General features: G+C 42.1%; 1 protein-coding gene across 1 annotated transcript in view; it reads right to left on the bottom strand.

Annotated features, from left to right (window-relative positions):
* VPS13D (vacuolar protein sorting 13 homolog D) overlaps positions 1-22073 on the bottom strand; it is a 222901-nt gene that overhangs the window by 172541 nt on the left and 28287 nt on the right. The window contains exons 17-24 of the mRNA XM_054720656.1: positions 20974-21104; positions 19228-19360; positions 14060-16264; positions 11291-11442; positions 7583-8617; positions 5408-5498; positions 3529-3655; positions 1864-2044 (exon numbers count right to left, since the gene is read on the bottom strand). Of these exons, the coding sequence (XP_054576631.1) occupies positions 1864-2044; positions 3529-3655; positions 5408-5498; positions 7583-8617; positions 11291-11442; positions 14060-16264; positions 19228-19360; positions 20974-21104 (4055 nt within the window). The remainder of the gene's footprint in view (positions 1-1863; positions 2045-3528; positions 3656-5407; positions 5499-7582; positions 8618-11290; positions 11443-14059; positions 16265-19227; positions 19361-20973; positions 21105-22073) is intronic.

The following is a 22073-nucleotide window of genomic DNA, read 5'->3' as shown; positions in this document are numbered from 1 at the left end:
TTATAGGATTCAATCCTATAAAATAATACCACTTAAGTATTTAATACCATTTATAGGATTCAAACCTATAATTCAGAAGTATTCAAAAATAAACTATGGGCACAAAATTACTCATGGAAGAATTACAAGAAAATGGTTAAGTAAACTAACTTGCTGGATTACATAGTTATTATTAAACAGAATTGCTATGAAAAATGCAAAGCAAGATAGAAAAAAGATAATGGAAAAAAAGGTTATTCCCAAAGTGTATGCATGAAGGTAACACACTTTCTGTACTTTCCTATATGAACTATATGCTTTCCCTCAATTTAAAAGGTTTTTTAAAAAGCATATGTAGACCACAATACCATTTTACACTCAGTAACTGACCCAAAACATAAAGGTTGACAATACAAGTGTTGGCAAAGATATGAATGAAAGGAATTCTTACACATTGTCCATGGGAGTATGTAATGGAGGTGCCATTTCTGAAAACAACCTGGCATTATCTTATAAAAAGAAATATATGCATCTCTCTGGCCCAAAAATTCCACTCCTAAGTATCTCAGAAAAACTCTAACACATACATGTACATTGGGAGACACTGTAAACAACCCACGTGCTCAACGGGAAAGTGAATAAACCATGTGTGTTATTTATTATGCACAATGAAATATAACAGTGAAAATAAATTAAATGCAATCACATGTAATAAATCTGAATGAATCTTATTAACACAGTGACCAAAGAAAGCAAGTCACAGCTCAGCCGGTATGGCTCAGTGATTGAGTATCGACCTATAAATCAGGAGATCACAGTTCAATTTCGTCAGGGCTCATGCCCGGTTTCAGGGTCAATCCGAGGGGGTTGGGGGGGCGCAGGAGGCAACCAATCAATGATTCTCTCTCATCATTGATGCTTCTAGCTCTCTCTCCCTCTCCCTTCCTCTCTGAAATCAATAAAAATATATTTTAAAAAATAGAACTACATTATAATTGTTTTCTGTGGTTCCCAAACTGCACCAGGACACTGCAGGATGCTGCTGCCCACTCACAAGTGGGCGGCCAGGCCATGTTCAAGTTTTAGGTAAACATGTCATCTGTCAGACACCGCATAATGCAAACAACTAGCTTGAGTTAGTTCATATTCAAAACTAAATCATATGACATCCTTTCAATGATGTCTCATCTTTGTGAAGCTACGCAGGTCTTAAGCAGCTGCTGTGACAAAAAGCAAGAACCATGAGAAAGTAAATGCGGAACAGGAAATGAGGGCTGTCATGTCCAATCCAATTCCAAGTTTGAGAAGTTGTGGTTATTTGAGAATGAAATAAAAATATTATTCTTTCACTTATGTGTTATTATTTTTCAAACAGCTACTAAGTTGTTAGGACATATGTACTTATTTAATTGTTTAGTCTTAATTACTTCGTAAATGGGAAGCCATTAGGTGTTTCTTTTGGCCCAGGATGTGCCATGGAAAGACTCCCAAGACATTAAGGGAGCAAGAAGCAGTTTGGGAATTTCTATTTGAAAAAAACCCTCTTTATATATGTTCTTCCAGATCACTTTCCAATTGAAGAATCCTCACTAAAGTCCTAGAAGGGCCAGAGTCTTAAGTATTATCCATAAATTTCATTAATCATTTTTAGAGGAGGTTAAAGCTAAACTTTAAAGGTAACTAGAACACAATACAATGAATAAGAAATATAAGTCTCAGATTACAGCAAGATTTCTATAGATAACCAGCTACATGGAGGACATTAGTAAGCATTAAGTTACCTAATTACCTTTAGTGACATTTTCCAGGTTTAGCTTTAGCAGCTTAAAAGTTCCACTAATCGGTCAAACTGAAAAGGCAACATGGAGAAATGAGACTACCTACCGTCTGCCCCTCGATGGCGGCCCGCTGGCGCCCTAAGACGTCCTGCAGCTGAGTGAAGTGCTGAATGAAGGCCACCACCTCCGCCTGAAAGCGCTGGGTGTGCACGTACTGCACCGAGGCCATCTGGAGGCTCACGCGAATGTCGTGCTCCCTCCGCAGCAGAGGGTCGGGCCGTCCGTACCTAGCAACGGCAAAAATGTGACTCAACGGCAGCAAGATACAAGTCAGTATTTGAAGACAACTTGGATTGAGCTAGGGGTTTCCCTAGAGAACACACTTAATGATTAAAATGGAAATCCACATCAAGTTTTACAAAGTGAACTCCAATAATCACTCCCTTTCTGAGCTTCGTCAAGTGTTGAGAATGTGAAATAAAAGGCTGCTGTGAGACAGGCAGGGCTATACACAGGTGGGCAGCTCCAGGCACTAACTCACTCCGAATTCCAGAACTCACTCACAAGCCACCTGTGGTTCAGAACTTTCACCTGGGCCTTTAAGGAAAAGCAATTATTCCTGCTCACTCTGTTCTAGCAATGATTGTCACAATATGGGTTTAAAAGATAATAAAAATAAGACCTTGAAACAATGTGTAAGAAAACTGGGCAACCAAACCAATGTTCCTGGGGAAAACTCTTCTGGAGGCAGAAGTCTTATTTTAACTCCAGTGAAATGTAGGCCAAAGAGGCTTAGCATCTACATTCCAAGACAAATTAGAAAACCTTACGAATGATTTTGAATTTACTGGAGTATGGAGCATGGTGTCATAATAATAAATTAATATACAGGATACAGTCACTGGGGAGAGGATCTCACATTAGCTAAGTACCTATTCTGTGACAGAGAATTAAGAGTTTTATATTAATTATCTCATTTATTACAGAACCACACCACTGTGGTAGGTAACAATAGAAACTAATCAATCTAAATGTTCAGTACAGTATGACATATGCCCCCTGAAAATGAAAAAAAAAGTTCCCAGATATCTTTAGAAACAGGTTTTCTCAGTTCTGGTTGAACATTAGAATCACTTTGGCAAATTGGGGGCGGGGAGGATTGAGCATTACCCTACACCAAAATATTAGGGGGTATAGCTAGATATTTATATTTTCTAACAGCTCCCCAAAAGGCTGAAAAACCACCATTTTAAACTTTCTGCCTTTTAATAACTATGTAGGCCTAAAGATGCCTTCTAAATTCTAAAACTGAAAAGATTCAATATAGATTGTTTCTACAGGAAAAAAAATGCACGATGTAATTTAACACCTCTATCTTCAACAACTTTCTCAGGCTGCAATCATTCTAGAATGTTTACAGCTTGATGGAAACTGATCTTAGTCCCTCAACATTTAGATAGAAAAACAGATGCACAGAGAATAAATGAGTTGCCTAAGATCACATAACCAATTAGTGGGAGAGCGGCATGAGCCCAGGGTTTTTAGTAATCAGAAGTATTTCAATCATGCCCATCTGTTTATGAAACCTGAGCAGCTCACTTCAGCAAAGATCCATTTCAATAGAAATCAGGATTCCTCACAACTAGATCATACCAGTTTTATGTAAGAAGGTACATTTTTTTAAGTCTTTTCTTCATTGATTAGTCAACACGAATTTGAAACAGCCAGCAATAATGACAAAATGTCAAGTGAGAAAAATGGAGGTTTTTACTTAAAAGTCTGGAAGATGAGTGCTTCTTCCCCCCTGGTGGTGAACCGTTCCCTGTAGAACTCCCCGTGGGCTGTGAGGTCACTCAGAGACAGGCTCCCGATGCTGCCCTGCAAGGCCAGGTCTCCTTCTAGGGATGTCAGATTAGAACACATTACATACCCTTTTTTGTCACACACCTTAAATGTGTCTGAAACAAAAACTGATGTACACGTGCCTCAGACTTCCCACCATTTAATCAAATTACATGACAAAAAAAAATTTTCCCATTCCAACACACCCAGAAAAAACATTTCATGCAATTTTTCAAGTAGTCTCAGTGCAAAAGTCCGCAGAGGACTGAAATGACACTTGAACGTTTAGAACAGGAGAGGAATTAAACTAAATGCATACACAATTTAAAGAGAACAGCATTTACAACTACACATAGGAGCATGATCCATTCTGAGAGTAGACCCCTAATTAGAATTAGTGAAATATCCTCAGTTCTATTCATTGTACTATGGATTAAAAAAAATGAAAAAGGAAGTATTAGACATATGTCAGGTATTCAAGCAACCTTAAGTGGTTTTGGTATGATTTAATAAAAAATAAATAAAAACAGTATTAATGAGATAGACACTAAAGACTCTGACACTGCAGCAGGGAGGCCCCTGGAAGGTGGCAGAGAGGATGCTGAAACTCGGGCATCTGAGCAGTGAACCTATAGTGAGTCATTCTCACCAGGGGGTGGTTAGTAAGAAGAAATATGCTGAACTATTGCTTCTATAAAATTTTATCATCATAATTAGCATTATAAAAACAATTACTAGTTCAGCTCCCAATGAGTCAAAAGCACAAACTAATTTTTTATTCTTAATGTCCTCTAAGAAATACCCGAGCTTCTCCCATTTTAAAGAACTATCTCTGCTAGGCAGCTTTTAGACACTGATTTATTTATACACCTCAAGTTCAGTTCATTCCTCTCCCAAAAGGCATTCTTGTTTTTAAAGACAAGGTCAACATCTGAGCCTTGTAGTCGTCCATATTTCATTACCTGGTCCTTAAGGAAGGAATAGTGTTTTATTCACTTTAGAGATCCCTACTATTTAAAATTTGATGTAGCTGATCACAGTTTTTCTACAAGAATTGCAACTTACAGAGTCCCACTGGAAAGAATGCCAGGGCCCTGGCCAGGTGGTTCAATTGGTTGGAGCGTCATCCCGTACACCAAAAGGTTTCATACGGGAGGCAACCGATAGATGTTTCTCTCTCACATCGATGTCTCTCTCTCTTCTCTCTCTCTCTCTCTCTCTCTCTCTCTCTCTCAAATCAGTAAAAACATATCCTCAGGTGAGGATTTAAAAAAAAAAAGAATGCCAGGTTTGCTACAATATCTTCCGGCCTAAAATCATACTCCCCATTGGTGGCTCCCCCTCTTTACTGCAATAGATAAAACAACATATGCCCTAGTTTCCCAGAAATAGCCTGTTACACACCAAGTGTAATTAGTGAATAATCATTCCCCAGATGTAATTATTAATAATGCCTCCTTTCACTCTCAAAAATGTCCCGGTTTAGAAAAAAAAAAATTATATAATCACCAGATAGTTTGTTAAAACCACAGACACTAGGGCCCCATCCCAACCTCCTGAATCAGATTCCTGAGATGGGGGCGGGAGGGAGGGAACTGTGCCAGACACCTGCATTTTACCAAGATGACCAGATGATTCTCATCCATAAGGCAGTGTCTGAGAATCACTGTCATAAACCATGGCCAGGCCAATAAGCACAATCAAGCCGTTGATGCCACACCTTACTCAGCATGTGAAGACAATTAGATTTGTGAGCAAAATGTTCAAATTCTTACCAGATTTTGCAAATTTGATTTTTCCCCACTTACCAATCATTTCCAGGTGTGCCATTAATTTGGACACATTTGCTTTAGCAAGCTCACTGGTGGTCTTATTCAGCACGAGAGAGAGTGAATGAACCTAAACACACAGAAGACAAAGTCAGACAAATGTTACTTGCGGGGGAGGACGGAGGAGGGTGTCCTTCAACAGAACAACAGAACAAAGTCAAGGAAGAAGCAGAAAGGTAAAACTTCAAATTGATGCCAATTTCATTTCAGCTTTCTTCAGCCAGTCCGGCCATAATCTGAGGACTAAGGCAAGAGCTGATAAGATAGGAACTCAACAGGGCAATCTACAACCCAGGTTGTGTAGTGTCTTCTCTATGGCTGCTTGTCTATGCTGTCACCACCTGAACCCCCTATCTTAGCATGAATCGGGGCGTCACTAAAAGTGGGCCAACCAGATGTCTTATACGTCCTGGCATAATGTAATAGGATGCACTCAGCACCACTTAAAAAATGTTTTTACCAAAAACTCGAACCTGAGTCTGATCAAGTCTCTAGAACTAACTTCCATTTCTAAAATTAGAAGATAAAAGAATCAAATGGCAAATTCGAGATGTGGGACACCTTACAGCACACTAACCCAGTTTCTACAAGTCAACTGCATGGGGGGTGGAGGGGGGAATAAAAGAGAAGGAAAACTGGCTTAATTAACAGATTGCAGAGACATGACACAACTGTAACGTTATCTGAATCTCCATTCAAAAAATTCAAACGTCCCGTCATTTAATTCTCCTCGTTTTGTAGATGAGGAAACTATGGCTCAGAAAAGCAAAGTATTCCACTGAATTGTAGACCTCAAAGGAAAGACATGAAGCTTTTTAAATCGTTCATTCCTCTGCAATGCACAAGTAAACGAACATTTTTGAGACAATCAGGGAATACATAGTACCAAGGAATTCTTGCTAAGGTAGTTAGATGTGACAATGCATTGTAATTATATTTTAAAAGTCTGTATTTTTCAGGAACGAAGACTGAAGTTTGTTCAGATGAAATGATATCTAGAATCTGCTTTAAATACTTCAGCAAAGAGAAAAAAGGAGAAAAGTAAATGTGATGATTCCCACAGGGTTTGGTACATGGGCGTTCATTATACTATTAGAGGCCTGATGCACAAAACTCATACATGGGTAGGGTCTCTAGGCCTGGCCGGCGATCAGGGCCGATCGGAGCCTTCTGGCTGCCAGCCAGGGCCTTCCTTCCCTGGCTGCCAGCTGTCAGCCCGGGCCTTCTTTCCCCAACTGCTGGCCAGGGCCTTCCTTCCCCGGCTGCCGGCTGGGGCCTCCCTTCTTTCTACGCCACCCCCTGGTGGTCAGCGCACGTCATAGTGAGCGATTGAACTCCTGGTCTTCCAGTCGAACTCCCGAGGCGACACTTTGCATATTAGCCTTTTATATATATAGACTAGTGGCCTGGTGCACGAAATTCATGACCCCCTCTCCCCTAGCCTGGCCTGTGCCCTCTCACAGTGCGGGAGCCACGCGATCGCCCCAAAGAGGTAGACCCCACCCACCCATCCTCGACGGATTACCCCAAAGAGGTAGGCCAGAGCCAGGGGTCCCGCCTCTGCAGCGCACGCAGCCATAGGACCCCCAGCGGAAGCCACGTGGAGTAGCCACTGGGACCCGCCCCCGCGTCATGCACACAGAGTCAAGCCCTGCCCACCCTGGTGATGGACTGTGACAGCATGAGGGCATGACAGCATGAGGACGTGACGACCACCTAGGCTTTTATTAGTATAGATTTCCTCTGTTTGTGATATATTTGAAAACCTTCACATTAAAATTTTTTAAAAAGTTCTTATTCTAAAAAAGTCAATTTTTGAGGGGCAGTTATCCAGTCCTGTTGTCTTATGAAACCAGCTACATCTGTTATCTTAATTAGATGATGGAAGATGAGGAAACTGAGGCTCAGAGGAACTAAGTCATTCCACTGAAGTATACAAACCAAAGAAAGTTTTTTAAACCGTTTCCTTTCCCTGCCTCCAGATGGGATTTACAGTCAAACCTTTTCTAAGCCATTGTCTACCCTTTTGTAACAGATATATATAGCTCCCCTGCCAATGGATCTATTTTCTAGAGTAAATGCATGATGATCGAATTTCAATAAACAAACTAATATTCATTCTTAGAACTTCAAGGAGTGAAAGGGAGCTGATACCTTGAGATCCAGCTTGGTGTTAACTGGATCCTGAAGTTCAGGATCTGGCAGAGCATTGGCTTCTGACTTCACGTTTTGTAGAATATCCTCAGGCGCAGGTACCTTCATTGCATGGTTGTCTGCAGTGGAACCAATTCCAAAAAAATCTAGTATCACGACCCAAGTTTGCAGTGTGATGAGCACATCCAAGCAGTTAAAATCAACATCAATGCTCCGGTTAATTCGGTTGTAAATGGAAGAGAATTCTGGATGCTTCTTATCCACCAAGAAAATATTGATGTGGACCAAGGAATCATCAAATTTACTCTTTCCAGCAAGTGTCTTGGGCTCATCTACTGTTGGAGAAGGAGGTGGGGTCAAGGGGCAGTCCTGGTCTTGGACTTCCTTTTGCTTCTTCTTGGATGCCGAGGTAGGTCTCTGATACAGCTGAAAGACATTAGGAGCTTCTTCCATGTGGGAAGGGAGAGAGCGAGGCATATCAGGATACTCCACATTGGATATCGAAGGGCAAGACTGAGAAAGATATTCTTTTTGTGCTAAACTTGACGGCTTAGGGGCTCCCCGAGACACCATCAGGTTCTTATATTTAGAATCCGGATTTTTCTCCAATAAGTCTTCCATCAGCAGAGAACGCAGGGCAATCTGAATGGATAAGGTCTGAGGATGGTCTTTATTGAATTCCACCTCAAAATCCTGAAACTTTAAGCTCACAAGCCCCTGGGCCCCCAAGGTCAGATCTCCACTGAGCTGAACTTGAAGCTCTGATATACAAAAGTTGGCTTGAATCTGGGTAAAAGATTTGACCTCCTTCACAGACGAGGACTTCTGAGAAGAGTTAGAAAGGCTGGAGTGGCTGAACAATCCATTCTCCTTCCTTTCAAGGGAAGGTTCTCCACAGGTACTGAGGGAAGGCAGAGGAGAATTAGGGCAAGGTGAGGAGGCGGCACTGACTGGAAACTTATTCAGGTCTTCACTATACACGAGATTGTCCAGCGTTTGTAAAACCTGCTCATACACATGCTTTGCTAACACCACCTGTATGCAAAGAGAAAAAAATTCAGTTATTCTGTTACCATTATTAATTGCACTCAGCTGCACTGCCCCAAAATTACCAAAGTTGCCTTTTATGGGTTTCCAAAGAGGTTATAAATTAGTTGATGGCAAGAACTTTCTCTTTTGTTTCTTTTCTGTCCTTACCGCTCTCTGACCCTGTCTATTCAAAGGCCCTCCCCCAGTACCTCATGGAATAACCTATACACGATAAATGTTCAATAAGTGCAACTGGTTGTTGGCCTCAATCACTCTTTCTAAGCACACAAGAACAACTGCAGAAATTGAAGGGAATGCTGCTAAAAGTCCAGCGAGGTTGTACCACAGGGCTGAGAAACAAGATCCCTGGTTCTAAAACCTCTGATCATCACCAAGCGGTGTAACCACCTATGTTTACAGCTAAAGAGATAGATAGTGCTCTTTAATGGTAATATTAATGATCTATTATTACCTATGTTTCCTTTCTCCCTTATTTTGTTTTTAATTACAACTTCTCATCTAAAATATTTTCAAACAAGTTTTTTATTTACTTAAGAGCAATTTTTCAACAGAGGAATTCCAAACAGATATAGAAATGAGAGAATTAGAAGGCGATCATTTTGTAACCCCTAATTAAATAATTTATCCCATCACAGTTCATCCATGTAGAATAAGCTCTTCTATGAATGACTGATGGAGAATTTTGCAATGAAGGGATCAGGTTCCTGCCACTGGAACACAATCACCAATCTTAGCATCACTGAGAGAGACAACCAAACATTACATGTCTCCTGACACAATGCAATATGAAGCCCACACACTACCTTTGAAGTGTCTGACCTAAACAAAAAATGAACCTGAATCCAGTTAAATCTGTAGAGTTAAGTTACAGTTTACAGGAAATGTGGGGGACAAGTTAAGTAACACCACAAACAAACAGCGAATCCAGAATGTGGGACATTCTATAGGGCAACTGACCTGGTTTTCACAACAAAATAACAGCATGAGGGAAAAATGAGAGGGAACCTAAATTAATAGAGACCCACAAATGCAACGTGCAGACCTTGTCTGGACCCTGATTTGAACAAGCCTAAAGTGAAAAGACATTTTTGAAAAATAGATTAAAATGTAATGATGCTAAGAAATCCTCATTTATTTCACCAGACATGATAACGTTATTGTAGGTGTGTCAAAAATGTATGTAGTCTGTAGAGATACATTCCAAAAATATAGATAAAAATGGCATGAGGTCTGGGACTTGTCTTAAAATCGGAGTGATGGGGAAAAAATCTGAGTAATGGGTGCATAAGGTTCATTAGATATTCTACTTCTGTGTATGTTTAAAGTTTTTCATAATAAAATATTTTACATTACTTAAAATTATTTTTAATAATTTAAAATAATTTGTAATAAAGAATATCATCAAAAACTACAGTAAATCAATGATAACCATAAGAATAAGTCAATAGAATTCAATAGAATTCACATTATTGCCGGAAACAAATCAGTTTCACTAAAAAGAGAGATGTTGACAGGAAGCCAGGAAGGCTGGTCAACAACCTTAATTGCTCTAACCACTCACCCTTTAGTTGAGACATTGTTAGCTGAAGCAGCCTCCACCTTCGTTTGTCCCATGTAAGTTTCTGTTATTTCCTGCCTAAGGGCTACATGTATATTTCTGTTTATCTTGCCTAAGATGTTTTTCCCCAAAGCCTCAATAAAAGGGATGGCAGAGCCAGAGCAGTCGTTAGTTCTCCCACTAGAGGTGGACTACCGCCTGGCCCCCCATTTCGCCAAATTGAATTTCTTCAAGTCTCCATTCATTTGTGTGCGGCCCTTCTCCAGAACTCGAACCCTGAACCGGAACCCTGGACCACGCGGGACGTGGAAAGGGATTCCTACACATTATGTGCTAGATTTAAGATGGAAATGCATAGAAAAGCTTTGGGGACAGTTCTATCACCCAGAGACTCATATCCAAGAACCACTGATACTAAAAAGTACACACATTCTGTTAGCACTCCTGACACAGACTGATGACCAGTTACTGCCCAAGCCTAGGATCCACTGTCCTAAGCTCCTGCCTGTCCTTGCTGTTTTATAATGTTATGCTCTTTTCTCTCATCCCTATGAAAGCAGGAAAAATTACACTTTTAAAGGAAAAGGGATGACAAATGTATGTATGTACACACACACACACACACACACACACACACAGAGAGAAAATCCCTATCCAGGCCCATTTCATTTCAAAGCAGGCAAGACTAATTCTAATTCTCCCTTGAAAGGATCTGTCAACAGCTCAGATAATCAGATTATTTTGTAGGCTGGGCCAAGTATGTCAAAGAGAGACAAGAATTATGTCCTCCTGGGAAAGAGACACTGACTTTTTAAGCAATAATTTTCCTTGTTTCTGAATGGCAATGGAATTCAGGATCTGCCCTCTTCCTCTATAAAACACACCCCTCCTCCACAAGAAAATGGCTGATAAGACTGATTCCCCAGGGATAAAAGGACTAGAACAAGTTATCAATACTAATATGCATTAATGATATCTCCTTGAATTTATATATTTTCCTTCCAATAGTTTATATGTAATATGAAAATACTTATTTTTCTAAATATAAAACAGGTGACTTTAACTGTCTGGACATGAAAATCAACAAGGTATTTATTTACCTGAACTGGATTGACAAACTTCCCTTCAATCTTCATGATGCTAGAAGTTCCCAGGTCATCTGGACTAAGGGAGAAAGTCAGTTCAGATTCTCTCTCTATAGGGATCTTCTCCAGTTTAAACTGAATGGTGGTGTTGTTCAGGATGTGAAAGGCTGGCATAAGAGAGGAGAAATGACAGTCTGAAAACACTATTATATACTGTGTTGTCACTGATTAAGAGCAGAATATAGAAAATAGAGCAGGAGGTCCATGATTAAATACAAACTTTGATGACTATCCCAAGACGAAAACTCAGAGCAAGCAGAGGCACAAGATCAATTTATACACAGAAAGAAACAATATTTTCATGATATTCTCCATTTGGTGGCTTCAAAATACGATGTGGTGAACATGAATACAGGCCAGGGTTTACAATAAGCTTCTCGTAGCTCCAAGCTGGCATTTTTCAAACCAAATTGCTCATCCATACCCAGCTTTCAGACATAGATGGATTCCTCTTAATGGGCCCAAACCAGAATCAGGACAATACAAGGTTCTAAGTGAACAGCCTTTATACCAAGCAGAGAAAGCAATCGTTGGGTAAGCATGTAAGTGATCAGTGAATTAACATCTGAGAAGCAGAGGAAGAATTCCTCAAAGACATTAATTTCTTCACCAATAAATAAAGCCATGCTCCAGGGCTTACCTGATTTCTGAGGATGCCAAGACCAACAGATTGAACTGTTGGGTTTTAGCATATCCGATTGGGAACACAAATACAGGCATCTTATTTCTAGAACCCTGAACCAACCCATTATAAGACACTAAAAAGAGGACATAACATCCACAGACTAAATTTCAGATTCTTATTATGTCAATCCCTCTAGCTGCCTTGGACTATAATATTTAACTAGGAAATATTTAACTAGAAATTAAAAAATCAGATGTATTTGACCAAATTAAACAGTAGTTTTAACAGAATCCACTCCTGAAACATCCCTATATATAAGTACTCAACCAATTTCAAAGGGGGCCACTTTGAAAAAATTCTTATTTCACCAAATATGGCATTGGATGGAAAAGCTGAAAACATATCAACCTAATTTGAAGCATTCTATTAAAATTCCAGTGTGATTTCTTAAATAGTAACTGGGGATAATTCTAAAAGAAAAGGTTTTTGTTGTTGCTTTAAGCAAAGTATACATGAGCTGGGTTAGGAATCTATAATAATAAACGCATAATATGCTAATTAGACCGGACGACCTTCAGGACGAAACTGGGCCTGCGAGGGAAGCCGGGATCCCGGGTGCCTGCCAGTGGCCGGAGGGAAGCTGGGTCCCGGGTGCCAGAGGGAAGCCAGTGCAGGCAGACAGGGGAAGGAAGGCCTACTCTTGCACGATTTTCATGCATCAGGCCTCTAGTCCTATCTAATAAAAGAGTAATATGCAAATTGACCATCACTCCAACACACAAGATGGCTGCCCCATGTGGACACAAGATGGCTGCCACAAGATGGCCTGCAGGGGAGGGCAGTTGGGGGTGATCAGGCCTGCAGGGGAGGGCAGTTGGGGGAGACCAGGCCTGCAGGGGAGAGCAGTTGGGGGGGACCAGGACTGCAGGGGAGGGCAGTTGGGGGTGACAAGGCCAGCAGAGGAGGACAGTTGGGGGAGACCAGGACTGCAGGGGAGGGCAGTTGGGGGGGACCAGGACTGCAAGGGAGGGCAGTTGGGGGTGACCAGGCCAGCAAGGGAGGGCAGTTAGGGGAGACCAGGCCTGCAGGGGAGGGCAGTTGGGGGAGACCAGGCCTGCAGGGGAGAGCAGTTGGGGGGACCAGGACTGCAGGGGAGGGCAGTTGGGGGTGACAAGGCCAGCAGGGGAGGACAGTCGGGGGTGATCAGGCCTGCAGGGGAGGGTAGTTGGGGGAGACCAGGCCTGCAGGGGAGGGCAGTTAGGGGCAACCAAGCTGGCAAGGGGGGGCAGTTAGGGGTTATCGGGCCAGCAGGGAAGGGCAGTTGGGTGCGACCAGGCCTGCAGGGGAGGACAGTTAGGGGCGACCAGGCTGGCAGGGGAGGGAAGTTAGGGGTGACCAGGATGGCAGGGGAGGTCATTTAGGGGCAATTGGGCCGACAGGGGAGCAGTTAGGCGTTGATCAGGCTGGCAGAGGAGTGGTTAGGGGTGATCAGGCTGGCAGGCAGGCAAGCAGTTGGGAGCCAGCAGTCCTGGATTATGAGAGGGTTCCAGATTGGAGAGGGTGCAGGCTAGGCTGAGGGACACACACCTCGCCCCACCCCCCCCCCGTGCACGAATTTTCGTGCACCGGGCCTCTAGTCCTATATAATAAAGAGGTAATATGCAAATTAACCCTCACACCCTCACAAGATGGCTGCCTATGACCAGGCCAGCAGTGGAGTTAGTGAGGGACGACCAAACAACTGAACCGCAGGCTGCATGGGGCAACCAGGCTGGCAGGGGGGCAGCTGGGGGCAACCAAGCCGGCAGGGGGGGCACTTAGGGGCGACTAGGCAGGCAGGCAGGTGAGCGATTAGGAGCCAGCGGTCCAGGATTGTGAGAGGGATGTCCAACTGCTGGTCCAGGATTGTGAGAGGGATGTCCAACTGCCGGTCCCAGGGATCAGGCCTAAACTGGCAGTCCGACATCCCCCAAGGGGTCCCAGATTGGAGAGGGTGCAGGCTGGGCTGAGGGGACCCCTCCCCACCACCACCATGCACGAATTTTGTGCACTGGGCCTCTAGTCTTTAAATAAAATGAGACATGATTAATGCTCCTCACCTTGACCTCTATGCAAAGATTCAAAGAAATCATGTCGGGTGAAATGAGCTTCCTCCTGGCTGTTGGTACTGGCAGACCCAGAGGGAGGGCAAGATGTCCGGCTTACGTCAGACCCAGGACCCTCTCTGCCTGCCAACTGGGTGCAATTCAAAGAGTACAATTTAATGTCTTTGATTTCCACCTGCAGACGGTCGCTTCTGGATTCATCATCTCCTGACACAAAATTCTGGATGAATATCTGTCCCAAGTGTCCTACCAACAACTCCGGGCTCCCGGGCTTCCGAGGGATAGAAACAACTGGCGATTCAATGTTTATGTTCAAGATTAGCTTTACAGTGTCAGCATGAGAGGCAGCTAGGCTAAACCCATATATCTCATTGTCTTCCAAGCTAAAAGATTCCCGCGTCTTCCTTGGAGTTTCAAAGAGTGATACCATCTCACTGTACTCGGCTGTCTTGGTAGCTAGCACTGTGGTGACTTTGGTGGCTGCGCTTTTCAGCATACTTCGAAAATTCTCCTCTAGTTCATCCATGGACAATGTCAACTCCTTCAAAAATTTAGCAGAGTGGTTATAATGCAGGGAAGCCATCTTGAGGTTGAGAAAACATTCCTGCTTCGATTTCTCAACAAATGTGAAACTCAATGCTTCATGGAGGGCTCCCTCTTCCATTCTGACAAATACAGATTCAAAGTAACTGATATCGCTGACGATATTTTCATAGCCCATGGAATTCCCGATACTGACAACATATTGGTTCTTAATATTATCTTGTGTCAAATCCATAAGCTGCAAACAACCGAGAGAACCATTCATGTCAAACGTGCTCCCCATTGAGACGTTGACTTTGGTGCCACCTATACTAGCAGTCGCAATTTTTCTGCCATGTTTCTCTCCATTCACCATTGCCACTGTCCGGAGGAGCAGTAAGTTAAGTCGGTGGATCTCCACTGCAACCTCGGTGTTTTGTTCATAGGTAGCTTGGTAAGTTTCTTCTTCCCTAAAGCTTCTCTCAAAGTCAGTCATTAAAGGTTGGGGACTCAAATCATCCTTTTCCTTGGGAAAAGATTTTTGAAGAAAACCAATCAGCTCCACAATTGTCTCTGGATTTAGAATAATATCCAAGTTATTCACCTGCAATGAAATCACCTGGAGAGTGCTATCCAAATTCATTGATGGGCACTCTGAACTCACAAACTGATACTCCAATTTAATGAGGGACTCCTGTTCTTTGGTGAGAATCCTGTCAAGTGAGACACTAGCACCTGATGGGTCGCTCACAGGGACAACATTAGTGAAGGGGGCCACACTGGATCCAGAGACAGGAGACTGGGACCTGCTAGCCCGGAGGCTTCCTGTTGGGATATCAAAGCTCAAGTTCTTGTGTGACGCCATCAAAAGGTCAAAATCTGCACCATATGTCTGCATGGTGTCCACCAGGAGCAAACCATGAACAGTTAGGGAGACTTCGGCATCGTAAGGCCTCTTCACAAAGTGAGCGTTGGTACCAAACACCTTGAGCACGGAAATGTACTGGCCATTGCTCTCCACACCAAGCTGCATACAGTTCACTTTAAACTCGGCCAGGAGGAGCTGTGACTCCACCAGAACCTCCCGGGTGTGCTGCTCCAACATCACGATGCTCTGGGTTAAATTCATTACAGAGTCTTGCAAACTTCCCCGCTGACCCTCTTGGGGGAAAATCTTCTCTTTAATCTGGGAGTCAGAAGTCTTCATTTCTGGCATGGTGAGGAGAGCGAAGCAATTCTTTAAGGCAGATATTTTATCTTCATTGATGTGGATCTTTAAGTCAGGCAGGTTACCTGAGAGCACGGCTCCGGGGTACTTGGGATCTGAAGTATAAATCAATCGACGTTCTAACTGTAGGTGAACATTGAATTTCTCGACCACGTGGGTTGGCCCCACGTCAATGTCCTGGACATGCTTCCAATTGTCTTTCACTCGTCCCACCATGATCTGCAGGTCCATAAATGACAGGGAGTACCTCTCATACATCTTCGTGCTCAATAAATGTGCTTGGAGCTGCTCTTCACTGATAGAAAATGGAGGTGTTTTCTCCTCATTGCTGCTGCTCGTCTCGGGGGGTGGGGTGTTAGGAGGTGTGGCAAGAGGGGTCAAATACTCGTCATCACTAAACTGATTCTCTTCAGAGGCTGACTCATCCACACTCTTCCTCTCGGAGTCATCTGCAGGTAAAAAAGAGAATTCAAAGTCTATGTCTGCTCTTGCCTTCTTTCCTTTAAGGTAATGATCAAGAGAAATAGAGAATCAACCAACCCCAATTTAATAAAAATAAATGGACAAAAACTCGAAGCTGATATTGTATTTACCATTTTTCTCAGTGTGAACTTACCTATTATTTGGAAATCAAAACGCAAAGAGAAAGTATATGAACATAAGAAAACAGAGATCTGCTGTACACATAGAGACACATATAGGGGTGCACAAACCAGCAAGCTGCTACCCCAAACTGCGTCCCCACCATGAGCTGCACTGCCCTGAGCTGCTATCACCAACCCTTTTGACATCATTCTCCACAAGTCTTTGCTTGCTTTTTTCCTGTTTTTGTCTGTGTGTTCATTTTGTTCCTCCTGCTAGAATGTTCCAAAAGAACAGAGGCCTCATATGTCTTACTCAACACAATATCCCCAGCACCCAGATCAGTGCTGCGCAAGCAGTGATTTCTCAATATGTCATGCTCTAGCCCCAGTGTTCACACTCTCTTGTACAGCCGAACACAGCTGAGACAACTACAAAAACAGACCACTGGGGCCCTGGCCGGTTTATCTCAGTGATTAGAGCGTTGGCCCGAGGACCAAAGGGTTGAGGGTTTGATTCCCAGTCAAGGACATGTATCTCAGTTGCAGGTTCCTCAGCCCTGATGGGAGTGCATGCGGGAGGCAACCAATCGATGTGTCTCTCTCACATCAATGTTTCTCTCTCTTTCCCCCTCCTCCCTCCCTTCAACTCTCTCCAGAAATCAATGGAAAAAAACGTCCTCGGGTGAGGATTTAAAAGGAAAAAACCACTGGGTTTGCTCACCTATGTCCCTGTTCCATGTTGATGTCTTATAAATTCAAGTGGGTTCTTTTTGTGGTTGTGATCCTTTCCTTCAGATCTAATTCCCTTTTAACATTCCCTTTTGTACCAAACTTTACTACTCCTGCTCAAATTCATCTACCCTAGTCTGTTTTTTAGGGTTTTCTCAGTGAAGATAGGTTAAAATTATTTTATAAACTTCCTTAATCTCTCTTATGCCAGGAATCCTCTCTTTCTTCCCTCCCATCTCAACATAAAAATGACTATATTGGGGATTTTATAATAGCAATGAAATTACCTTCCAGGAGTTTCTCTTTATTTTTTATTTATTTATTTTTAAGTCTCACCCAAGGACATGTTTTTACTGATTTTAGAAAGAGAGGGAGGGAGGAAAAAAGAGAGAAACATCAATGTGAGAGAGAAACATCGATTGGTTGCCTCCCTTAGGCACCCCAATCAGGGATCGAACCCACAACCTGGGTACGTGCCCTAATTGGGAATCCAACCCTCAACCTTTCGGTGTACAGGACAATGTTCCAACCAACTGAACTACACCGGCCAGGGCCAGGAGTCTCTTTTTATATATGTCCCTAATATTCCTAAATAGACTAAATCTCTATTCCTGAAATTAAATGCTGAGAAATAATGTTGATTAAAATATAAAATGTTACATAATACAAATAAAAATCACAATGAGAAAAATAAATTAAATAAATTTTTAAAAGGCCTGGCCAGCATGGCTGAGTGGTTGAGCGTCGACCTATGAACCAGGAGGTCATGGTTGGATTCCCAGTCAGGGCACATGCCCGGGTTGTGGGCTCCACCCCAGTGTGGGGTGTGCAGGAGGCAGCTGATCAATGATTTTCTCTCATAACTGATGTTTCTCTCTCTCTCTCTCCCTCTCCCTTCCTCTCTGAAATCAATTTTTTTAAAAATATATTTTAAAAAAAGAAACCACGATGCGATACTATATCACCCATAAAAATGGCTATAATCCAAAAGACAGATAATAACAATAATAACAAGTGCTGGTGAGGACGTAGAGAAATTGGATGTAGAGAAATCCTCTTACATTGCTAGTAAGAGAGTCAAATGGTGCAGTCATTTTAGGAAACAATCTGGCAGTTCCTCAAAATGTTTAACTAAAGTCACTATATGACCCAGCAATTCCACACTGAAGTATACCCAAGAGACTGAAAATACATGTCTACACAAAAGTCTACCCATAAATGTTCATAGCAGCATTATTCATAATAGACAAAAAATGGAAACGACACAAATGTCCATCAACTGATGAATGGAAAAGTAAAATGTGACATGTTCATACAAGGAATATTATTCAGCCATTAAGTGGAAATGAAGTACTTACATATGATACAACGTGGATAAACCCTGAAAACACTATGCTAAGTGAAAGAAGCTAGACATAAAAAGCCTATTGATAATTCCGTTCTTATAAACTGTTCAGAACAGGCACTTTCTGTCCCTCAGGAGCATACCCACGCCCTCCACTCCACTTCTGTCCCCAAAGACATGCATCTCCTAAACGCTAAAGGACCCCATAAGGCTTGCAACCAGGGCAGCAAAGGGCAGCAGCAGTTCATCCCAGGCAAACCCCCTGAGCCTGTCCCCGAGGTCCCCTTTTCTCTGACTTCTTAGGGAGCCAAAGCAGACCAGACTAGGCTCATTTCCCCAGACCTTCCTTGTCTCATTGTCCGCAGCTTTAAAAAACATCCTCTAAAATTCCCCGCCCAAAAAAAAAAATGTTCAGAACAGAGAAATCCACAGAGATAGATTGGTAGTTGTCAGGGGCTGGGAGAGGGGGTGATGGAGAGTGAGTGACTGCTAATGGGTTTAGAATTTCTTGAGATGATGAAAATGTTCTGGAATTAGGTAAACAGTGACAGACGCACAATTCTAGCAATATGCCAAAAATGAATGAATTATATATATATTAAAATATATCTCAATAAAGCTGTTATTTTTAAAGTAACAAATGAACTCTGGAGTTTTAAAATGTTAACAAACCTTTTTTTAAGCTTTACTTGCTTAAGCATAGACAGACTAACCTACCAAGTTATGTTTTCATTGCTCCCCATTCGCACTATACCTTGGGTATTTGTCAGTAGCATTCTTCCAAGATCCACAACAACTAACACAGGATTCTTGAATTTGAAATCATCAGGAAATATCACTTGAGGGGCAGAAATATCTAGTCGTACAGTCCACCGTTTACTATCCTCCTGTAAAAATAAAACAAACTACAATTAAATAACTTTTAACTACATTGCTGAAACTGAACAGTTTTATAAGTCAGGGCTCAAGCCTTTCTGAAGGCCACTCCTAGTGCTACTACATGACTTAATGGTCTTTGATATTAGACACAAAGTATAAAACAAAAGCTTGACAATTTATGACATTACCACAGGCAATGTCAAGTGGGGGGAAATTAGCAAATTACTGGTTTGGAGATTTATCTGCTCTTTAATTATGATGACCGATGGTTTAAGAAAGATCTTGTTCCTAAATCTACATAACTTAGTACTATAAAGTATTGCAGAAATGATAGAACTCAAATAAACATAAAAATCCAAATATTTTTATTTATTTACTAGAGCCCCAGTGCATGGATTCGTGCACCAGTGGGGTCCCTCGGCCTGGCCTGCGGGGATCAGGCTGAAACTGGCTCTCCAACATCCCCTGAGGGGTCCTGGATTGCAAGAGGGCACAGGCCAGGCCGAGGGACCCCACTGGTGCACGATCAAGGCCGGGGAGGGACTGCGTGAGGGCTCTAGGGCATGTCCGGCCCATCTCGCCCAGTCCCAATCGGCTGGACCCCAGCAGCAAGCTAACCTACCAGTCGGAGCGTCTGCCCCCTGGTGGTCAGTGCACATCATAGCAACTGGTTGAACAGTCGAACGGTTGGACACTTAGCATATTAGGCTTTTATTATAGAGAGTAGTAACTATGGACTTTCAAGCTAGAGTACCTTAGTGAAAAACATAAGCTTTGACATGTGAAATATATAAAAAAACAACAGAAGAATTCATGAATGTGTCACCTGTTCTTCCCTGCAACTAAAATGGCCTCAATTACATGTATGTAGTAAAAGCTAATGTGTATGTTATCAAAAATAAATCTTTGTCTAAGAAAATAGGATACTAATAGTAATTTGTGTTGAAACTCACACACAAAAAGAGAAAACAGTACTGATTTTCCATCCCATACTATGCACAGACCCTGAAACATTTTATTTAGAACATTCCTGCCATCCCTTACACCCCAACGGGCTCTGCACTGTCCAAAAGAAGCCACACTCTAACTGCGCCATCTACTGCCACGTCTCGGCAGTGCACCTCCATGCTAGTGTTAGGAAACTGAGTTTGGCTGGATTGATGGTTTTTGGCTCTCCCTGTCTATGACATCCTTGCATCAGCTGGTCACTTAGCATCAAAAAGTGACCATCATATCCTGAAATGGAAACTGAGGGATAAATCTGGCTATTTTTCTTCTGTAACAGTAAGTGAAAAGGGGGTACTCTTAAGTGAAACATTTATAAAATATCAGGTCTAGAAAATAGAACAAAGATGAGTTTGAGAATGTTCCAAATTTGGTACAAGGAAGAAACATGATCTGGTCACAGACATTCATCTTTATTTTTTATTTTTTAATTCACTAAACTCTGACTGTAAAAGACAAGATTTTTTTTTTTTGCTAGCTGATAAGGATTTCATAGTTTCAATTTAATCAGTATAACTGATACAAGCATGCCCATCCAAAACAGGTAAAGAACTTGACAGAGCGCATACCTGCCCCTTCCCCAGCCCCGCAATAGTGTTGATGTACATCCACTTACAATGAAGTCACCCACTAGAAGACGATCAAGAGTTTGTCGGATTTCTGCCTTGGTCTGCATCTTCAGTTTGTTATACTGCCTCCGGGCAGCTTCAGCCACTCTCAACTCAAGTTCAGACTGATAACCAAAACCTGCAAGATTGAAACAGACAGGAGAATCAGACCTTCCAAATGGCGTGGTGGTCGAAAGTGCTGCGACATCTGTTCTCACCAAGAATTTCCACCAAAACTAAAAAACAGTCTATGACAACAGTTCCTTCCTCTGGCCTGTCCTGGCACTATATAGGGTAACAGGAACGAGGCACAGATGGGTGAGGGACAACCCTGAGGAGAAAGGCAGGGAAGGTAAATAAGGTACTAGAATTTCTTGAATTATTGTCTGAAAGAGTCCAAACTATTTTATTTCAAAACCTTATGTGACACCTTAATCAATAAAGAAATTAAAAAATTAAAAAAAAAAAAAACCAAAACCTTAAAAGTATATGGCATTACACTGAAAGAGGAAATGGGCTCTAGCCAATTTGGATAGAACGTCAGCCTGCAAACTGAGGGTCCCGGGTTCAATTCCAGTCAAGGGCACATGCCCGGGTTTCGGGCTCGATCTCCAGTAGGAGGTGTGCAGGAAGTAGCCAATCAATGATTCTCTCTCATCGTTGATATTTCTCTCTCTCTCTCTCTCTCCCTTCCTCTCTGAAATCAGTAAAAATATATTTTTTTAAAAAAGAAAGAAGACATGGAATTTAAGAGGGAAATACCTTCTATATTCTATCAGTGAAGGAGCAATAAAGCCAAGACAAGTATGGCTAGTATTAACACAAAAAGAATTCAAAAAGAGACCAAAAACTAAAGCAGCTTCATTAATTATTATAAGAGGGAGGGAGAGGATACATTTAGCCAAGTAATATTGTTGTATCAATTTCCCTTCAACAAAAGTACCTTTTCTGCATCTACTGTAGAAAACAAAGGAAGACTAATGTCAGTGATGTGGGAGAGGGCAGTGATGAACTTGGCAGTATTTAATGCTGCACCAAGTATGCAACACAGACATTGATCCTGTCTGCCATCTAAAAGGAAATCCTTGGACATGCCTCCTAAATTCAA

The sequence above is a fragment of the Eptesicus fuscus genome, chromosome 9 (assembly GCF_027574615.1).
Source record: "Eptesicus fuscus isolate TK198812 chromosome 9, DD_ASM_mEF_20220401, whole genome shotgun sequence".
Classification (NCBI taxonomy): domain Eukaryota; kingdom Metazoa; phylum Chordata; class Mammalia; order Chiroptera; family Vespertilionidae; genus Eptesicus; species Eptesicus fuscus.
The sequence above is the reverse complement of the archived record's forward strand: the minus strand, read 5'-3'. Positions and strand labels throughout refer to the sequence as shown.